Source organism: Schistocerca gregaria, chromosome 3 (assembly GCF_023897955.1).
Source record: "Schistocerca gregaria isolate iqSchGreg1 chromosome 3, iqSchGreg1.2, whole genome shotgun sequence".
Lineage (NCBI taxonomy): Eukaryota > Metazoa > Arthropoda > Insecta > Orthoptera > Acrididae > Schistocerca > Schistocerca gregaria.
The window spans coordinates 808,046,496-808,068,661 of record NC_064922.1 but is presented as its reverse complement, the minus strand read 5'-3'; the positions used below and the strand labels follow the sequence as shown (position 1 = coordinate 808,068,661).

The 22,166-nt window shown below is 40.8% G+C and overlaps 1 protein-coding gene across 2 annotated transcripts in view; it reads left to right on the top strand.

Annotated features, from left to right (window-relative positions):
• The window catches only part of LOC126354376 (peptidyl-prolyl cis-trans isomerase A-like), a 102,631-nt gene that overhangs the window by 42,748 nt on the left and 37,717 nt on the right, over positions 1–22,166 (top strand). For both annotated transcript variants that reach the window (XM_050003972.1, XM_050003974.1), the window contains exon 5: positions 7,502–7,776. In XM_050003972.1, coding sequence (XP_049859929.1) covers positions 7,502–7,776 — 275 coding nt within the window. The remainder of the gene's footprint in view (positions 1–7,501; positions 7,777–22,166) is intronic.

The window sequence follows — 22,166 nt, the reverse complement described above, 5'->3', positions numbered from 1 at the left end:
CTTATGACAGCAACAAAGACGCCATCGCCAATCGTGTTTAGCCTATCCTTTCGGAACACCGTTAGGTTCTTCGCAAAAATTTCGGTTGTGGTTATATCCGACTTTAGCGAGCTTTCAGTGCCTATAGCCTAACGAGTTGAGCATCAGTGCTTTCTATTAGCGCTTGGAGCTCTGGTACTTTCCCAACACAGCTACGACATTTTACTACTGTTATACCAATGGTTCCTGTATCTACGATCTTCCTGTGCTCAGCCTGCACTCTTTGTGACGGAAGCCCTTCTTGTGTTTTTCCGAGACCCTCTACTCTAAAAAACCACCCAGTCAAATGGCCATTGCAGGATATGGAATTTGCCAGAGAAGGCAACGGGAGAAAGAACGGGAAAATTTTGGTCTCCAATGATATCAGAACAAACACCAGAATAACAGATTCCGCCCATAAGATAGAAATGATTTTCAACCATACTACCAAAACCGCAGTAATTGAAACAACTATGAGAGAAATAACAGCTATCGGCTCCGCCAGGGAATGAGTAACCTGGAGAGGCATGCCCTTCCGGTCAAGAATGTGGAGGTTCGATCCCCAGGCCCCCGAAACAACCACAGCTACGATCACCGCAACAGTAACTCATGGAAAATGCGGTTGTGCTATCCAAGATGACCAATCCTTGTATATGAATGACAACGTAGAAGGCAATTGTGGGAGACTGTGAAAAGCAAAAAGCTGGAGCCAGGAGATCATGATTATGAAGGATGCAATCGATTCACGAAGAAGTGTTTGCAGGATTGTTTATGGATTTAGAAAAAGTAACAAATGCATTATTTCATGTGGAAGATGACGATGGTCCGTGGGAAATTTGTTTGACAAAGAGTTGGAATTAGGAGAGAAAGGGGTCAAAGTAAGTACCTTAACTAAATAGGGAAGAGCCTGCAGGATTGCAGACTAAGTTGAAAGAATTAAGAGATGCTCAAGCAAAGAAGGAAGCGTCAAAAGCGATGATCAGTGGAAGACTGACGAAGTGATAAATCGTAATCGGTCAACATTTTAGATCAACGGTTGTGGTAAAAAAAAAATTCGTAGTATCCAGGAATACACAGCTCTTTTGCATGTAGGGGCATGGCAAGCACAAATTATCCTAGCTGTCAGCAACATTTCTTTGAGGGAGTTTTTCTTTACTGCTTGCTATTCTGTTTCTAACAAATGTCTATCTGAGAAATGGTAGCGTATTAGTTATTTGTTTACACAGGTCAAGACACATCGCAAAACTTTGAAACCCTAGTTACACTTCCAGAATGAGATTTTCACTCTGCAGCGGAGTGTGCGCTGATATGAAACTTCCTGGCAGATTAAAACTGTGTGACCAACCGAGACTCGAACTCGCGACCTTTGCCTTTCGCGGGCAAGTGCTCTACCAACTGAGCTACCGAAGCGCGACTCACGCCCGTTACTCACAGCTTTACTTCTGCCAGTACCTCGTCTCCTACCTTACAAACTTTACAGAAGCTCTCCTGCGAACGTTGCACAACTAGCACTCCTGAAAGAAAGGATATTGCGGAGACATGGCTTAGCCACATTTGTTAACGCCTGCTTTCTTTGGGATTGGAATTATTATATTCTTCTTGAAGTCTGAGGGTATTTCGCCTGTTTCATACATCTTGCTCACCAGATAGAGTTTTGTCAGGACTGGCTCTCCAAAGGCCGTCAGTAGTTCCAATGGAATGTTGTCTACTCCGGGGCCTTGTTTCGACTCAGGTCTTTCAGTGCTCTGTCAAACTCTTCACGCAGTTTCATATCTCCCATTTCATCTTCATCTACATCCTCTTCCATTTCCATAATATTGTCCTCAAGTATATCACCCTTGTATAGACCCTCTATATACTCCTTCCACCTTTCTGCTTTCCCTTCTTTGCTTAGGACTGGGTTTCCATCTGAGCTCTTTATGTTCATGCAAGTGGTTCTCTTATCCCCAAAGGTCTCTTTATTTTCCTGCAGGCAGTATCTATCTTACCCCTAGTGAGATAAGCCTCTCCATCCTTACATTTGTCCTCTAGCCATCCCTGCTTAGCCATTTTGCACTTCCTGTCGATCTCATTTCTTAGACGCTTGTATTCCTTTTTGCCTGCTTCATTCACTGCGTTTTTATATTTTCTCCTTTCATCAATTAAATTCAATATATCTTCTACTACCCAAGGATTTCTACTAGCCCTCGTCTTTTTACCTACTTGATCCTTTGCTACCTTCACTATTTCGTCTCTCAAATCTACACATTCTTCTTCTAATGTATTTCTTTCTCCCACTCTTGTCAATCGTTCCGTAATGCTCTCCCTGAAGATCTCTACAACCTCTGGTTCTTTCAGTTTATCCAGGTCCCATCTCCTTAAATTCCCACCTTCCTGCAGTTTCTTCAGTTTTAATCTACAGTTCATAGTCAATAGATTGTGGTCAGAGTCCACATCTGCCCCCGGACATGTCTTACAATTTAAAACCTGGTTCCTAAATCTCTGTCTTACCATTATATAAACTATCTGAAACCTCTCAGTATCTCCATGTTTCTTCCATGTATACAACCTTCTTTTATGATTTTCGAACCAAGTGTTAGCTATGATTAAGTTATGCTCTGTGCAAAATTGTACCAAGTGGCTTCCTCTTTCATTTCTTAGCCCCAGTCCATATTCACCTACTACGTTTCCTTCTCTTCCTTTTCCTACTATCGAATTCCAGTACCCCTTGGCTATTAAATCTCCCTTCACTATCTGAATAATTTCTTTTATCTCATCCATACATTTCTTCAATTTCTTCGTCATCTGCAGAGCTAGTTGGCATATAAACTGGTACTACTGTAGTAGGCGTGAGCTTCATACTATCTTTGCCACAATAATGCGTTCATTATGCTGTTTGCAGTAGCTTATCAGCACTCCTATTTTTTTATGCATTATTAAACGTACTCCTGCATTACCCCTATTTGACTATGTATTTTTAACCCTGTATTCACCTGACCAAAAGTCTTGTTCCTCCTGCCACCAAACTTCGCTAATTCCCACTATATCCAACTTTAACCTATCCATTTCCATTTTTTAAATTTTCTAACCTACCTGCCCAATTAAGTGATCTGACATTCCCCGCTCCTATCCGTAGAACGCGTTTTCTTTCTCCTGATAACGACGTCCTCTTGACTAGTCCCCGCCCGGAGATCCGAATGGGGGACTATTTTACCTCCGGAATATTTTACCCAAGAGGACACCATCATCATTTAACCATTAGTTAAGCTGCATGCCCTCTGGAAAAATTACGGCTGTAGTTTCCCCTTGCTTTCAGCCGTTCGCAGTACCAGCACAGCAAGGCCGTTTTGGTTATTGTTACAAGGCCAGATCAGTCAATCATCATTGCCCGTTGCCGGTTATGAAAAAGCCGTGCCAGAGGAAGCTGAGCGATGGTGTGGTATGCAGGTGTGTATGGTGTGGACAACGTTTTATACGCCTGGCCCACCGTAAGTAGCCGGCATCTCATATGAAGTGGCGGTTCATCAGCTTCGGCACAGAGGCTTGGTATGGGGCTTGCTCTGAATGCCCCAGTGGCCAGCCGAATCCCTTCATAGTGTATACGTCCAACATCTTTAAATAAGAATGTCTTGCAGAATCATACACGTGCACCCATAATCGAGCCGAGATCGCACAAATGCCGTATAAAACTGGAGCAGGCAAGTCCTGTCTACTCCCCATGTACTGTGGCTAAGACATTTTAAAATACTTGAAGCCTTAAGTGACCGCTGTTTCAGGTCCCGAAGAAGTGGTAACCACGTACGCTTAGAGTCAAAAATGAGCCCCAGAAGTCTCACTGTGTCTTTAAAAGTAAGGACTGTGTCCCTCATCCTCAACTCAGGAAAGGTTAAATTTTGAACGAGAAAAAAAACACACACACACACACGCGAGCGCGGACTTCTCGGTGGAAAACTTAAAACCACTCATCTGCGCTCATTCATCCTAACGTCTAAGAGTAAGTTGCAATTGACGCGTTGTCGTTGCGAGGCTTGAAGAAGAACAAAACACAGAGAAATCATCCACAAACAAAGAACACTGGATCGGACTGTTCACTATGGACGTAGTGCTATTAATAACTATGGCAAAGACAGTCACGCTACCTTGAGGGACACCGTTCTCCTGCTCAAAGCGATATAGACAGAACGTCAACGACTCAGTATCTAAAATATCGTGGCGAGAGGAAGGACTGAATAAAACCCCATTCGTGAAGCTGCTCCAGGATGAGACGCCTCCACGTAGTATCGTAGGCCTTCTCGACATCAAAAAATACACCTAGTAGCTGAGTCAGGTTTACCTGTGCTGTAGGCTCACATTGCCTATATGAAAATTCACGAAAGGCTGTATCACTGTTTTCGCTGATATTCACTCAGATGTGAGATGAACAGTGGTGTGATTTAGGCCCTTTTACGTCTCAACGCCTTCTACTCAAGTGGCCATGTTGCTAGATATTACTACTTGAGTTTAATGCTTCATTTTGCTGCACCTGATGGTCTTATGTTTGTCAACCGAAGACCAGAAAGAATATGGTCTTGGTGCAGCAGTTGTTAAGACGATGACAGAAAGTGCTCCTAGAGACAAGCACTGTTATGCACACACACAAATTTTTCGCAATTTTTCCTAATCCATTAGGTTTAAAATGCTTCATTTTGCTTCACCTGATGGTCTTGTGTTTGTCAACCGAAGATCAGAAAGAATATGGTCGTGGTGCAGTAGTTATTAAGACGATGTCAGAAAGTGTTCCTAGAGACAAGCAGCGTTGTGCACACACTGACAAATTTTTCACAAGCACAAAATCTGTAGACATGTTACTAGAGAGAAACATTTATCAGATAGGCACAGTCATGAAGAACAGGGTGGGTTCAGTTTTGAATAAACTGAAAAATAGCAGACTACTTCAATGGGGCGAATGGGAAGAATGGGTTAGGGAAGATAACAAAATTTGTCTTAATCAGTGGAAAGATAATCAAAGTGTGCTGCTGCTTTCATCATGCATTGGAAGCGCCCTCCTACAACACATAAGAGGTGGCCAATAGAAGAGAGAAAAAGAATTAGCACAACCAATGAAAATGGAAATATGTAATGAAAAATGAGAGGTGTTGATCTTTGTGACAGATTTTTGTCATATTACAGATGCTACATTCACACAGGAAAATGGCCTGTAAGAATGTTCACTAATTTTGTAAATCTTGTGATTGTCAATTCTTGGGTGATGTACCACAGACAGAGTTTGAACAACTAAATAACCAAACAACAAAGGTTGTCAATAATGGATTACAAAATACATGTTGGCAAAGCTGTGATTAATTAAAAATCTTTTGTGTCAGTGGCTAGGAGAAGAGGACGCTCCTACACAGTGAATTCCTCTGACAGTGAAGATGTAGATGATGCAGAAAATGTAAATAAAATGCCAAGGAGAGCTCTCTCATATCCAGTTGCGGAGGTTAGGTGTAACAATGTTGGCCATCTACCAAAATTTTTTATAGTCAAGAATGCCTAAAAATACAGGAAATCTGGCTGAACTTCCAAGACAAGAGTCATGTGGGCGAATGTGAACTATGATTATGTGTTGTTAAAAACAGTTGTTTTGACGCCTATCGTAAAAAGTAAAGATTTGTTTAGTGTCAGCAGCAGATTATTACTTGCCAGAAATTGTATGATTTTTATTTTCTTTCATTCATGGAACTGCTACAGAGCATCAACAGATATCTGTGTTAAAAACCATATCATTAATGGAATTTTTACAGAGCATCAACAGATGTCTCTATTAAAAACCATATTTTTCAAAAATGTTAATATTAAAATACATTTTTCCAAGTACATTAGCATACATAGTTAATTGTTTCAAATGAAATAAATCTTTTGCTGAAAAAAGGTTTTGTTGAAGAAAAGGGAGGGAAAATACAAAGCAAAAGCAGATATGTTTCCCACACATGTGCACCTCCATTATGCCCTAGTGAATAATAAAAAAAAATATTTATTTTGCTTTTTTGTCATGCTTGTGTACTAGTTTGTTGGAAAATATGAAAGGAAAAATCTCCTGTGAGTTTTTTTGATCTCAGGAGTGAAGAGTACAATGTTGATGGCAAGCTACACCCTTATTTTAATCCTTTATTTGTTTGTATTTCTGGTGTTATCTGTTTACTCACGTCAGTTCTAATTCTGGTGCTGATATATTGGCTTTTTACGACCTGGATCAGACGTTTAGGGATTTTCTTTTTTCCATTATTACCCAGAGCCTGTCTCTGTGAATTCTGCCAAATGCTAGTTGAGTCTCCAGATTAAATTTTCGTCTCCTTTGAATTATCTGTTTCAGTGCAAACACATTATCTATGCATGATCTTATCTTTCAGAAACCTACTTGTTCGTCCATTAAAATTACATCTGCTAGTTGAGTCTCCAGATTAAATTTTCGTCTCCTTTGAATTATCTGTTTCAGTGCAAACACATTATCTATGCATGATCTTATCTTTCAGAAACCTACTTGTTCGTCCATTAAAATTACATCTGAGATACTTTGCAGTTTTTCATTTATTATTTTGATGTAGGTTTTGTAAGAGTATTCAGAATACTTACGTCAGTGTAGTTAGATGTATTACTTCTTTCTCCTTTGTGATATATTGAAATGGCTTTTGGTATTTTTCATTCTTCTGGTATCTCACATGTTACCCAGCATTCTTAAATAATAAAATACTTATTCCATGGTTAATCAGTTCGGTATTTATTCCACCTACTTCTGGTGATTTTCAGCTTTTCATTTTCTTAACTGTCTTCAGTTCCATCAGCTTAATGTGGCCTATTCCTTGCAGTTGTTTTTTTTTTTATCTGCTTCTTAGATTTCTGGATTGTACTGTAGACCTTTATAATGTGTAATCTAGTGAAATGGTTGTGTTACATTTAGACTGATGGTATCTCTTTCTTCTTTGTTGAGGTGGTTCTTTAATTTGTATGCTACTTCATGCCTTCCATGGATATCGTGTTTGGCTCCACTTATCGATGCATCCCAAACTGTACTGTGTTCTGGTCTTACTATCACTTTTGCTCCATTTCTTTTCTGATGATATTGCTCTTCACCTTCTAATGATTTTTCTTTAAGTACCCATTATATGCCTTCTGTTTGCCGTCTATAGCGTTTTGTGTCTTTGTTCCACATTTTAAAACCTCTTTTTCGATTGGTCCTATGTTTTGCACCTAGCACTTTACTTATTATCTGTTTTATAGCGTTTTTCATATTAGACTATTGTTGCATATGTCTTCACTAGTAATCTCCGACGATAATAGACACTCAAGTATATAGAGGCAAAAATATAAATACAGATCACTACCTTGTAAAATCAGAATTCCACCTATGGTCAAAATGGACAAACTAATCAATAAAAAATAAAAATAAAAGTGGATTGTATATATTTGATGTATATATTGCTTATATTTCAAGTGATGTTGCAAATTAAGGTACTTTTTACTTCAGGTGCTTTTTCGACTTGCAAATTGACAATGATATACGTCTGGGACGCATTATTTTCGAGCTGTATGGAGATTATGTTCCAAAAGCAGCTGCAAATTTTCTCAGCATGTGTAAAGGATGCGATGGCCTTACTTATAAAGGAAGCTGTTTTCATAGAATAATACCTGGTTTAATGTGCCAAGGAGGTGATATCACTGAGTTCAATGGGTCTGGAGGCATGACAATATTTGGAGAGGTATTCAGTAAGGAAAACTACTCACTAAAGCATGGTGGAATAGGTAAGTGATTACTCATGAAGTATCATGGATGTTTATTAAACATTCTCTGTTTATAAGTAACGTATACAAGATATTCAACATTTGGCAATTCGATGAATACACTTTTTAAACACATTTTATGTTGCAACATTAAAAAGGAAAAACACAAATACAGTCTACAAGTATGATAAATCTGATGCATAAAATATGAGACAGTAATCATCACAACATTTTTTTACGATATTATGTTCCCACGTTGTTAAAAAGAACAATGCAATGTTCGGACATGTATGCATCACTGAAGGAACATTGCATCATTCTGCTTAACAACACAGGCACAGCAGTGTTGCATTTATCCGCCCATCCCAGGCAATGACTTTAAAATATCCTCATCTGTACGAGGATTACGTAATGTGTGCATGAGTAAGGGTTGTGATGCAGGAACGACGACGTATAGAAGTTTGGATCTGGGCATGGGTTGTTCACGTATAGCCAAAGTTGTTAAGGTGACCGCTCGCCTGACGCCGGAACTCCGGGTTCGAGTCCCAGTCTGACACAAAATTTTACTGTCAATATTCCGTTATACAACTTATAATTGTTTATATTCACAACTGCCAATACATTTCACATACAACAATTTTTGCTGGAGTAAAGTTTTATCAATGTACATCTGAATTTGCGTCTACATCTATATACACACATCAAAAAAAGGTTTTGCATCACCCCAGTTCCCAGAACTCCTGAAGACAGAGGTTGACTGTGGATGTTGTATCACAGACACAGTGCCTTTGACTGAACAAAGATGTCACTAAACCCGCCTAAAGACGGAAACAACCATTCATGAGCACCCCTTATTAGACAGAGAAGATCCGACAGCCAATCAGTTCCAGTCATTCCACCAACAAGGAGGTACACAGCTCCTGTTGTCTGTAGTTCAACCACGCCTACACGGTCAATACCGCTGTTCGATCGCGTCCGCATTGTTATATTGTGCCAGGATGGGTTCTTAACAAGGGAAGTGTCCAGGTGTCTCGGAGTGAACCAAAGCGATGTTGTTTCGACATGGAGGAGATACAGAGAGTCAGAAACCGTCGGTGACATGCCTCGCTCAGGCCGCCTAGTGGATGACCGCTACCTACGGATTATGGCTCAGAGGAACCTTGACTGTAACGCCACCATGCTGAGTAGTGCTTTTCGTGCAGCCACAAGACGTCGTGTTACGACTCAAACTGTACGCAATAGGCTGCATGATGCGCAACTTCACTCCCGACGTCCATGACGAAGTCCATCTTTGGAGCCACGACACCAAGCAACGCAATACAAATGGGCCAAACAAGGCGAATGGACCGCTCAGGACTGGCATCACGTTCTCCTTACCGATGAGTGTTGCATATGCATTCAACCAAAAAATCGTCGGAGACGTGTTTGGAGGCTACCTGGTCATGCTGAACGCCTTAGACACACTGCTCAGCAAGTGCTGCAAGGTGAGAGTTCCCTGATGTTTTGGGGTGGCACTGTGTGGGGCCAACCTACGCCGCTGGTGGTCATGGAAGGCGCCGTAACGGCATATAGGCGAGGAATTTGTCTTCATGGACGAGGATTTGCGCCCCCATCGTGCACATCTTGTGAATGCTTCCTTCACGATAACGACATCGCTCGACTAGAGTGGCCAGCATGTTCTCCAGATTCGAACCCTATCGAACATGTCTGGGATACATTGAAAAGCCCTGTTTATGGATGACCTGACCCACCAACCACTCTGAGGGATCTGCGCCTAACCGCCATTGAAGTGTGAGACAATCTGGAACGACAGTGCCTTGATGAACTTGTGGATAGTATGCCATGCTGAATAAAGGCACGCATCAATGCAAGAGAATGTGCAATCAGCTACCAGAGGTACCGGCGTGTACAGCAATCTGGACCACCACCTCTGAAGGTCTCTCTGTATGGTGGTACAACATGAAATGTGTGGTTTTCATGGTCAATAGAAAGGGCGGAAATGATGTTTATGTTGATCTCTATTCTAATTTTCTGTACAGGTTCCAGAACGCTCGGAACCGATGTGATGCAAAACTTTTTTTGATATGGGTACGTAACCTGAAAGCCACCATATGGTGCACAGCGAAGGATAACTTGTACCATTACTCCTTTTCCTGCTCCACTCGAAAATGGAACAAGGGAAAAATAGCATCTGTAGAAACGCAATCCAGTCATCCTCAAATACCTTTTCTTTAAAATTCCACAACAGTCGTTTATGAAAACGCCGTCGTCTTCCCTCCAGGGATTTCTTTTCGAGTTCACGTAGCGTCTCCATAGTACTCACGAACTCATCAAAGGCAGCGAAAAAAATTATAGTCCCACAGCCCTGAATTCCTTCAACGCCTTCGTTTAATCCGACCTGGTGGTGATAGAACACACCTGGGCAGTACTCATGAAAAAGTTGCACTTCTGTTCTATATGCGATCTTCTTCACATAGGAGCTACACTTTCCTAAAATTCTCCCAGTAAACCGAAATCTACGATTCTCCTTCTCTGCTGTCAGCCTTACATGCTAATTGCATTTCCTCTTATTTTCCATCATTATGCATAGATATTTGATCCACGTGGATGTATCAGTCATCACACCACCGATACTGCATTCTCACTTTATGTGGTTGAATCTCGTATACTTCTGCATTAACTTACGTTTTTCTACATTTAGAGCAAGCTGCCATCCATCAAACCAAATTATAGCCGACCCAGGGGTCGAGGGGTGGCTACATTGTCAGGATGACAGACAGTGTAGGATTGAGACAGGGCTGCAGGCCGCTAAATACCTGGAGAAGTAACTATTAAAAGCAGTGTTTTATTTTTCACTGTTAACATTAACACTGCATGAATCATGGGCCCTCTCCACGGGAAAAGGGAGCATGGTCGAAAGGATAGCAGTAAGCGACCAGCCAGACAGCGACTTGTCAGTTGGCTGCAACACGTGAGCGTCCAGCTTTGCTGATACTGTGCTCGGTGCCTAGAACACTACTATATTGTGCAAACCATAAACACCAGGCGTCAGCAGCACATGAAGATGAACAGGAGCTTTCCGTTAAAAGCCAATTCTGTGATGAATGACCCCTCCCAGGCGGCCGTTGTGTGCAGTGCGACGGCGTGACCACAGTGCTTTCGCAATACGGATGCAGTGCACTGCCTGTGATCTGCTACCCGTTATGACAGTAGTATGGTTGTTGCTGTAGTGAGCTGGGAAGGTCCACTGCACTGTGGTACTAAGACCACAATGAGGACGTTCTGCATGAAGCTGGTACTGTGATGGAGACCTGGACTCGTGACTGCCGCTGGTGGCTCCACGTTGTCCTCTCACCTGATGTAACCCCTGCACCCGATTGAAACTACGAATGACACTATCAGGAATTGATAGCTATTTATAAAAGACAGAAACACATCTGTTATGAAACGTACCACTTCTAGTCATGTACCCAGCAACAGACTGAAACCCACTGCATCCATACTCCGCAGGCCACCTCACGGTGTGTAGCGAAGGGTACTTTGAGTACCTCTACCAGTTCTCCCTTCTATTCCAGTCTCGTATTGTTCGTGGAAAGAAAGACTGTCGGTATGCCTATGTGTGGGCTCTAATCTCTCTGATTTCATCCTCATGATCTCTTCGTGAGATATACTTAGGAGGGAGCAAAATACAGCTTGACTCCTCGGTGAAAGTATGTTCTCGAAACTTCAACAAAAGCCCGTACAAAGCTACTGAGCGTCTCTGTTGCAGTCTTCCACTGGAGTTTATTTATCATCTCCGTAGCACTTCCGCGATTGCTAAATGATCCTGTAACGAAGCGCGCTGCTCTCCGTTGGATCTTCTCTATCTCTTCTATCGACCCTATCTGGTACGGATCCCACAGCGGTGAGCAGTATTCAAGCAGGGGGCGAACAAGTGTACTGTAACCTGCTTCCTATGTTTTAGGGGCTGCATTTCCTTGGGATTCTTCCAATGAATCTCAGTCTGGCATCTGCTTTACCGACGATTGATTTTATATGGTCATTCCTAAAGCCTACTCCCAGATAATTTATAGGATTAACTGCTTCCAATTGCTGACCAGTTATGTTGTAGCTAAATGATAAACGATCTTTCTTTCTATGTATTCGCAGCACATTACACTTGTCTACATTGAGATTCAATTGCCATTCCCTGCACCATGCGGCAATTCGTTGCAGATCCTCCTGGATTTCAGTACAATTTTCCATTGTTACAACCTCTCTATATACTACAGCATCATCCGCAAAAAGCCTCAGTGAACCTACGATGTTACCCACAAGGTCGTTTATATATAATCTCCTGGAAATTGAAATAAGAACACCGTGAATTCATTGTCCCAGGAAGGGGAACCTTTATTGACACATTCCTAGGGGTCAGATACATCACATGATCACAATGACAGAACCACAGGCACATAGACACAGGCAACAGAGCATACACAATGTCGGCACTAGTACAGTGTATATCCACCTTTCACAGCAATGCAGGCTGCTATTCTCCCATGGAGACTATCGTAGAGATGCTGGATGTAGTCCTGTGGAACGGCTTGCCATGCCATTTCCACCTGGCGCCTCAGTTGGACCAGCGTTCGTGCTGGACGTGCAGACCGCGTGAGATGACGCTTCATCCAGTCCCAAACATGCTCAATGGGGGACAGATCTGGAGATCTTGCTGGCCAGGGTAGTTGACTTACACCTTCTAGAGCACGTTGGGTAGCACGGGATACATGCTGACGTGCATTGTCCTGTTGGAACAGCAAGTTCCCTTGCCGGTCTAGGAATGGTAGAACGATGGGTTTGATGACGGTTTGGATGTACCGTGCACTATTCAGTGTCCCCTCGACGATCACCAGAGGTGTACGGCCAGTGTAGGAGATTGCTCCCCACACCATGATGCCGGGTGTTGGCCCTGTGTGCCTCGGTCGTATGCAGTCCTGATTGTGGTGCTCATCTGCACGGCGCCAAACACGCATACGACCATCATTGGCACCAAGGCAGAAGCGACTCTCATCGCTGACGACGACACGTCTCCATTCGTCCCTCCATTCACGCCTGTCGCGACACCACTGGAGGCGGGCTGCACGATGTTGGGGCGTGAGCGGAAGACGGGCTAACAGTGTGTGGGACCGTAGCCCAGCTTCATGGAGACGGTTGCGAATGGTCCTCGCTGATAGCCCAGGAGCAACAGTGTCCCTAATTTTCTGGGAAGTGGCGGTGCGACCCCTACGGCACTGCGTAGGATCCTACGGTCTTGGCGTGCATCCGTGCGTCGCTGCGGTCCGGTCCCAGGTCGACAGGCACGTGCACCTTCCGCTGACCACTGGCGACAACATCGATGTACTGTGGAGACCTCACGCCCCACGTGTTGAGCAATTCGGCGGTACGTCCACCCAGCCTCCCGCATGCCCACTATACGCCCTCGCTCAAAGTCCGTCAACTGCACATACGGTTCACGTCCACGCTGTCGCGGCATGCTACCAGTGTTAAAGACTGCGATGGAGCTCCGTATGCCACGGCAAACTGGCTGACACTGACGGCGGCGGTGCACAAATGCTGCGCAGCTAGCGCCATTCGACGGCCAACACCGCGGTTTCTGGTGTGTCCGCTGTGCCGTGCGTCTGATCATTGCTTGTACAGCCCTCTCGCAATGTCTGGAGCAAGTATGGTGGGTCTGACACACCGGTGTTAATGTGTTCTTTTTTCCATTTCCAGGAGTGTACATACATTACATATAGAAAGCTACAAATTTTTACACATTCCTTTGAAACGTCCCCTTAGAAAAATTATACAAGACTGTGCTTAAACTGACACACAATAGTTTTTAGCGCAACGCAATCTGACTTCCAAAAATCCCTACGAAAGAATGGCCCTGACTAACATTAACCTATACGTTTCACAAATCACTTACCTCACAAAAATCTTCGTTACTCAAGCTACTGCAATACAGCGAGCGCCACTACTGTCAGCTAAATAAAAGATTCAAACTACTGAAGGCACTAACTACTGATAGGCATAGTTAGCAAATGAAAGATTTTAATACAGAACAAACAATGTATTTTCCTTAATAGTCATAATATATATATCAGTTCGTGACACCAATTCTTACAAATTTCAAAACTCCGCCATCTCTCTCCCCACGTCCACCACTGCTCACGGCTTACCTCCAACTGCGCAACCTACACGCTGTTAGCATCCAGCTGCCGCTGCCCAACACTACAATGGCAGACAACAATGCAAACCAGCCACAGACTGCACACGGCACAGCCAGTGATTTTCAGAGCGCTACGTGGCGTTACCAATAAAAAAACCTAAACAGCCTACTTACATAGCCCCCATGCTCCCCACAAAAAATTTTACAAATTGTTTTGGGCAGGGGCCAATAATGATTTGATAAAATTTTTCATCATTACAATAACAAAGATATCAAATGCACATACTTATTGATACAATGTTGGTCAAAAGCTAAAATTTTCTCACTGTCCATAAAGACAGTCCCGATCATTCATCAAAGTAAAATTGCAGTGTTTTTCTCAAAGTGTGAGTAGTAAAAGAAAATGCACACGGAAGTAGTGGATTTCCATGCAGTCTTGAAGAAGTAGTGTTGTCCTTTCAACGGAAAGACAGTGCTGACTCTTGACATGCTGACAGGTAATGGGCCACAACAGAGCAAACCCACAGCAGAGTCAGTCGAAGTTTTAAAGAATATTGGTAGGTAGGTCGTCACAGAGTAGACCCATTGTAGTCCTGGTAGAGATTACGGTATTGGTGGGCCACCAGAGGTGCAGACCCACTGCAGTCCTTGTAGAAATAATGTCATTGGTGGGTCATCAAAGGTGTAGACCCACTGTAGTCCTTGTAGAGATAGCCAGCAGCCATCTGTTGCGACTGTGCAGGCGCACAATCACCATTGAAGAGTCTTGTGGATAGTATAGCAAGTCCATAACCACCACTTGTGCAATCACAAAAATTGTTTTTGAAATGTCCTTACAAGCAGCAATGCTGTTATCCAGTCCCTTACTGAATTATTAACACACGTGCAAACACCTTCAGTCCTACTTCTCACATATTGTCCATATACTATGACCAACAGAAACGTGTACAGTGAAATGTAATTTACAAGTTACTTAATTTGATGAACTGGTGTCAATTACAATTTTATAACATAAGAATACAATAACAAAGGTCAAAATATATCATTAAAGAACATAACAATACAGATAACATTTGTAGTAGTACAGGCTTTACAAAAGAATCGAAATAGCAAATACATCAGTGTTACAAAAATTACGACATAAGTACATACATAAAAGATCAGAATAACTTTTGAAACATCAACTTCACACATGAGCATTAGAACAAAACAGAATAAATAATGTATAAACATCTTTACAAAGTAAATAACATGTTATTAATACAAATTATATTTGAGAATAACAGTATTCCTCATCATAGTGAATGTAGCTTAGTATTAGAAAAATTCTGCAACATAAGTCTTATCAGATAAACATATAAAGACAGGAAGAACATAAATACACAAGGGTACACAAACACATAGTGGGATAACACAAGGAAAGGGCAGGGTTTGTTTTACGGCAGTATTTTGCAAACAAACTTTCTTCACTTCTCGGAGATCTCCCTTCATTCTTCATTATTTCCAAAAAGTCCTATCTATACCTGCTTTCTGTACTTTTCTCATATAACCTCTCAGTGCATTTCTTCAAATCCATCGCAACTCATTCTCTTATACAGGCTACCCCTCTTAAGGTAACTTAAATCTACTGAGCTCAAATGCTTAACTAAGGGACGAGGTAATGCAGCAGCACAAAACAATTAATACAAACAGCAATGAAAAAAGGTGCAGGTAAGCAAAGCAAGCAGCAATAAATGTAATAACTTATATCTAAACATGACAAACCCACAAGCAGAAAAAATAGTACACTGAAGACAACAACGCAGATAAGGGAAATGTATATTCACATCTTAATGTCTATGTAGTTAAAATGGTGCACCACTACTTATTCAATGAAATAAATTACCAAGTATTGAAAAGAAAATTATGTATGCAGTTCCTGTGAAGGGAAATGTCTTTTTGTGCTCCCACATTTTTTTTTTTTTGGAAGTATATCACATTATTATTATATACTGGATCTGTAGACAGAAAATATTTATATTAGTGCATCTATAAAATTTTATTTTAACCAATGCTGCAGTGCAGCTAGAAATTAGATATTAAACAAAATAGGCAAAGCAAGGCGTGAAATGTCATTGGCTAGCCATAAGGCATTTCATAATGCAGTAAACAATCTTCCAACTAGCAAGCCAATAGACATGAAACGTTTCTCATCATTTCATTTCAGTAAATATCATAAATTAAGAGGTTCACAGTATAATCATATGTTTTCAAGTTTGAGTGTGTCGTATTTACGATGCTTTCTACAAAGGAATGAATGTCAATAGCGAGGATAATGGCCTCTCTCTCTCTCTGTTTCTTTTTCTTTTTTTTTTACGAAATGGCTTTCTTTTGTCAGACGACTACCTCTCAGCTGGGCGCCCAAAACGCATTACGTCAAGGTCACTTACCTTTCTTACTGAAATATTTATGACAGCAATTTCTGCTACAATGACAGTCTCATATCAAAATATTTTCACAGGTTGAGAATTGGCGTTACAAATGTATAGAAAATAAAATCCTATAAATATAAGTTTCCAAAAGAGTTCCGTCACCATTGTAATACATTCACACATTTACATACATTTCATAACTCTTAAAGTACGATTCTTGGTTTCCAACAACCTTATTCACAAATCAGAGTCCCTAACCACTACTCATTATTCCTTACCTTATTATACATATACATATTCGTTGACACTTCTTCCATATTTCATCATAAGAAATATGTAGCATAATCAAATTCCTCATATATGGTAGCATCATCTTATTGATCATAAACATACCTCAACAGCATAATACACATCGTCGTCGTAAAAATAACATCATAACACCTCAGTCAAATCTCTAAAACACCGTAGCTTTCTGCAATAATGTCAAAACCTAAAAAATTCTCTGCTCATTTCAATATTGTCATCTACCTCTAACGTACTTTAAAAATCATGATCCCATACCAAATAAATCATTCAAAGCTCTCATAGTATCACAATGGTTCTGAAAAAATATGAACAGTTCACAAAGTACAGACAAAATACAATTTCGTATGTGTGAAGTTATCCAACTGTGTAATTACGTAAACATCTGCCACTGATGTAGTAAAATAAATGTTTGTCTCTCCCAGTTAAATGATCAGATAGCTCTGTAATTAATGTGTTAGAGAAATATGGTACCGATGTTTAAAGTTGTATAAGCAAATACCATATTAGCTAGGGCTCCTTGTGCTTGCCATACACATGGTACACAAAGTAAGCGTGTATCCCCCTGAGGATCAATGTAATTATATCCTCAGGTGTTACAGATTACAGCAATTGAATGAAATGTATCACGGAAAACCTTTGTATTATTGTACTTCAAATATCGTTAAAAATAAATGTTTTAAGTACAAAATTAATCACTCAAATACTTTTACTGTAGCGCTAAACTGTGCGTCTTGTTGTAAGATAATCTCTGTGGAAGTGTCGTAGTTATCGTCCTCCGAAAGCTAAGTTCTGCAGAAGTCAATGTACTTACCTCACGATAAACAAAAGTGAAATGCTTTGCATATAGATATCGTAGTTACTACACTTATTGCTGTGATGAAGTAAGTACTGTACTGTAACGTATTGTTGTGCTACAGAAAAGACTGTCTCATTGTAGCTATACTACAAAAGTTACTACTAAAACATGTTTTCCTTTCTAGAAGACTTCAGAAAAACTGTGCAGATATAAAACAAATACACCGCAAAAGCACAATGTAAATTGTGTCACACATTAGTAGCGTCGTGATATAATCGTGTAGCTATCAAAGAAACCAAATGCTAAGTCATCTTTAATCTCGCAGAAAGTACTTCAAATAAAGAATGTCTTTTCAACTAAACCAAAATGTTGCATTAAAATTTCATTAGCAGTACTGGTAAATGTTTTAACTATGTGAGCCTTATGGTCGTTACGTAATCGTGCCACTAACAAGCAAGAAGGTACACACACAATAACACTGCGTCGTCAGTTCACTATAACAATGCATTTGTAATACTTGTCTAAATAATTTGCCCAGTTTCTTGACTGGATATTTAACTTTAAAACATTGTTGCATGTTAACAGTCTCTCAGTGTGACAAATTGTACTAGTAGCGTGAAGTGAAAATTTTTATAGCAAAGACTAAGTTAAAAATCAGATTATATCTCAAAAAGCGGTTTTACATGTGAAATGTGGTGTAAACCTTTTACCCTTTATAGTACTCAGTGTTTGAACTTGAATGCAATTATCATGCGGTATACGTCGGTAAAGAATACTGGAATTTTTCTCAAGGTTAGCGCCTATGTTATTTTTCTCTGAGCCAGCCGGCGCACGTGGCTGCCTGCGGCGCGAGTCATTGTCTGTCTCTTTGTTGGTGCGCGCCGTTATTGGGATTAGGAGACCTAACTTCTACAAAGTGACCTTGACGAGAAGGCCCTGACCTGTTTGAAGCTCGCCACTTCTGATGGAATTCAGCTCTGTCGTTTTGTCGGTAGTTTACATAGTTTCTTGTTTGTCGGTCATGTGGTGGAGAATTTCTCCCGGAATCGTAACGGCGCGCTGAACTGTTGCGTCTGAAGTTATTCCATCTCCCTTGATAATAATTATTTTGGTTCCCGTATTGTCTGTTTCTCTGAGTGTCTCTGTGATATTCATTACCGCAGAGAGGTGATCTTTCCTTGTAATAATTACTACTCTGCCAACAGTTGTCATGCGGGTGGTGTCTGTTTTGGTCACGATTTGTGTTGTGAGAATAGCCTTGTCGTGTCCAGTTATTATTTCTTTCATCGCGGAATTGCGACTGATGTGACCTGTAATTGTTGTGTTCCTGTTTTCGCGTTCGGCGATTGTCAGTGCCAATCTCTAACTCTTATAAGAGTCCCTGAAAAGCTTCAGTGTCGTCTTTGCAACGCCCTGCCAAAATAATATGCCGTAAATGTTCAGGCAATTTGATTAAGCAAATGCGGATGAGTTCTGACGGGCTGTATGGGTTTGAAAGATACTGATTCTTATGTAACATGTCTTCAAAATATTTCACAAGACTTGAAAATTCAGATTGTTCGAAATTTTTCATCATTATGATGCCATTTTTTACTCGGTCTTATGTGGCTTGAGACCAATATGCTCAGAGGAAGGCATGGTAAAATTGTCCTTCACTGTGGCAATTGTGAATGACCGATCGCATTTTTACAGCTGGTTCATTCTCCAAGTAGCCACACATAAATTCTAATCTGTGCTCTAATGACCAGTTGGGAGGAAAACAATGAGAGAACTGATGACGCCACGCTTGTGGATGAATTTCGTTGCCAGTATTCTTAAATGTTTTTAATTTACATGTAGTAATGATCAGCTTATAGTCAAATTCATCGTGTCGGCGGGTCGCATATCGTTCATTGTTACGTCGTGTCGGCGGTTCCATCTCAAAATTCGGTGCACCTTGCCAATTTCTTTCACAATTTCCGAAATGCTCAGTGTTATTATTTTGTGGCTTTTCCGCATTTCTATGTCCCTCTTCCCGTATTGGATTGCGAGTGTCCTCTGAAATACGTAATTCTTGTATTACCTGTGTCAGCTGATCTTGTACTTCCCGAATTTCTCTTTGGTGTTGCGTATTAATTTGATTCTGATTTTGTTTGAATTTCCTAATTTGTTCGAACTCTTCTGTGTCATTAAAGACTACCGGTTTTGTGTCATTCAGATTATCATCTACATTCGTAGATAAATTATTTAGCTGATCCGAAAGTTCAACTACTTTCTCTGATAATGAACTAATGTCCTCCATGTGTCTTTCTGAACCAATTTTCAGAGTATCTACTGTGTCCTTTAAGTTCGCTTGAGTTTTTGCAAGTTGCATAACCGAATCGGTAGATGCAACTGAGTCAATTTTAGCTTGCAAGGTCTCATGATTTTCGTGAACAATAGTCTGCAGTTCTTATGCGGCTGCTTCGTGATTCTGTAATGCATATTCATGGCGCGAAAAAATAGGTTGGAAATGCTCACAAATTTGTGTTTTTACGTCATTACAGACTTTTTGACATTTCGAATCGATTTTATGTAATTCAGTAGTTAAATCTTCACGTGTTTGTTCAAGCGTATGTTCCACTGAGTCTAACTTTTGAAGCTTTTGTTCCATTGCGTCTAATTTTTGAAGATTTTGTTCCATTGTGTCTAACTTTTGAAGCTTTTGCTGTGTTTGTCTTTGATTTTGTTCCATTGTGTCTAACTTTTGAAGCTTTTGTCCCATTTGTTCCATTAATTGTAATAACAATGCACTGGTGTCTGAAACATGTTCCTTATTGCTATTCGGCAATGCATTTGAACCGGCAATATTCGCAGTTTGAAAAACAGAAAATGTGTCTTGACTTATGTGAGAAAACGGTGAGGCCGCAAGACCTGAATCTACAGTATTTGCAAGAATGTGTCCTGTCATTTCGGAATCCTGAGGCGAGCTGTTGCCGACTGATCGATCGATAATTGTTCCCTGTTCACTACTTGTTTCACTGTCTAAACCATTGTTTGCAGCCCGCTCCATTTCCCTATGTACAATTACCAAATTACTACTTTGAACATTAGTTAATTCATTACTCGGTGGCGCTAACACACTGCTTTCGTCTTCACTGTCATTTCTCATTTTACTTTGGAGCCTAGTATTACGTTTTTCACACGCCATTATTGTCACAATATTTCACACGACAACACAGAAAAGCACAATTTGAAGAGCAAAAATAAGAGAACACATTAATGTAGCACAGAAAATAATATCTAGTCAATTGCAAGCGCAGTTGTGAAATACTTGGTGCAACTCTACATGCATGCCACAACTGTTGTACTGTACAACAATGAAACACTACAACTACAAAGGAGATTCTCTCTACAATTACGCGCTAGCAATAAACAAAATCTACATTAATTACACAAACTACAAGAAAAAAAATCAGAAGATTCCAGTGAGGTATCCTCGGCTAAGGGTCGCCATATGAAACGCCCCCTTAGAAAAATTATTACACGACTGTGCTTAAACTGACACACAATAGTTTTTAGCGCAACGCAATCTGACTTCCAAAAATCCCTACGAAAGAATGGCCCTGACTAACAGTAACCTATACGTTTCACAAATCACTTACCTCACAAAAATCTTCGTTACTCAAGCTACTGCAATACAGAGAGCGCCACTACTGTCAGCTAAATAAAAGATTCAAACTACTGAAGGCACTAACTACTGATAAGCATAGTTAGCAAATGAAAGATTTTAATACAGAACAAACAATGTATTTACCTTAATAGTCATAATATATATATATATGAGCTCGTGACACCAATTCTTACAAATTTCAAAACTCCGCCATCTCTCTCCCCACGTCCACCACTGCTGGCGGCTCACCTCCAACTGCGCAACGCTACGCGCTGTTAGCATCCAGCTGCCGCTGCCCAACACTACAATGGCCGACAACAATGCAAACCAGCCACAGACTGCACACGGCACAGCCAGTGATTTTCAGAGCGCTACGTGGCGTTACCAATAAAAAAACCTAAAAAGCCTACTTACACCTTTTCCCATATTTTATTTGTTTCGAGCTGTTTCAGTTGAGTGAAACGAACTTATAGAAATTACATCTCCAACACGCGCGAAATCATTCTGTCCCAGCACATACTTTGAATCTGATTGTTGTCTGGTTCTATGGAAATTGCATAAACATAAATTTAGGATCTATTTGCGGAATTTTTATTACTGTATACTATTTATGTAGAGTAATAAAATTTCAAGAATACATTAAGTAACAAATTGAAGTGATTAACATCACAAGAGCACAGGTTAACGTAAGCGCGAGATGAGACTTGCAAATATCGAGGATAAATTAAAGTCACCACCAACTGTAATTTATGAATCAGGTACGTTTTTCAAATTGAATTCAAGTTTTCTTTTAAAATTTCAGCGATTGTATCATCTTAATAGGGAGGTCGTTAAAAGGATCCAATTATTATTTTATTCCGGTTTCCAAGAATGACCTCTGCCCATACTAACTCACAGGGGCTATCTACTTTAATTTCGCAACAAGATAAACTACTTCTGACAGCAACAAACACGCCACCGCCAACTGTGTCTGACCTGTCCTTTCGTATAGAAAGGACAGAAGGAGAGAATGAAACTTGAAAGGGAAATGAAGTTTCATCCAGCTGGGCCCGTACAGTACGCTGACCTGTGTATCTGCCA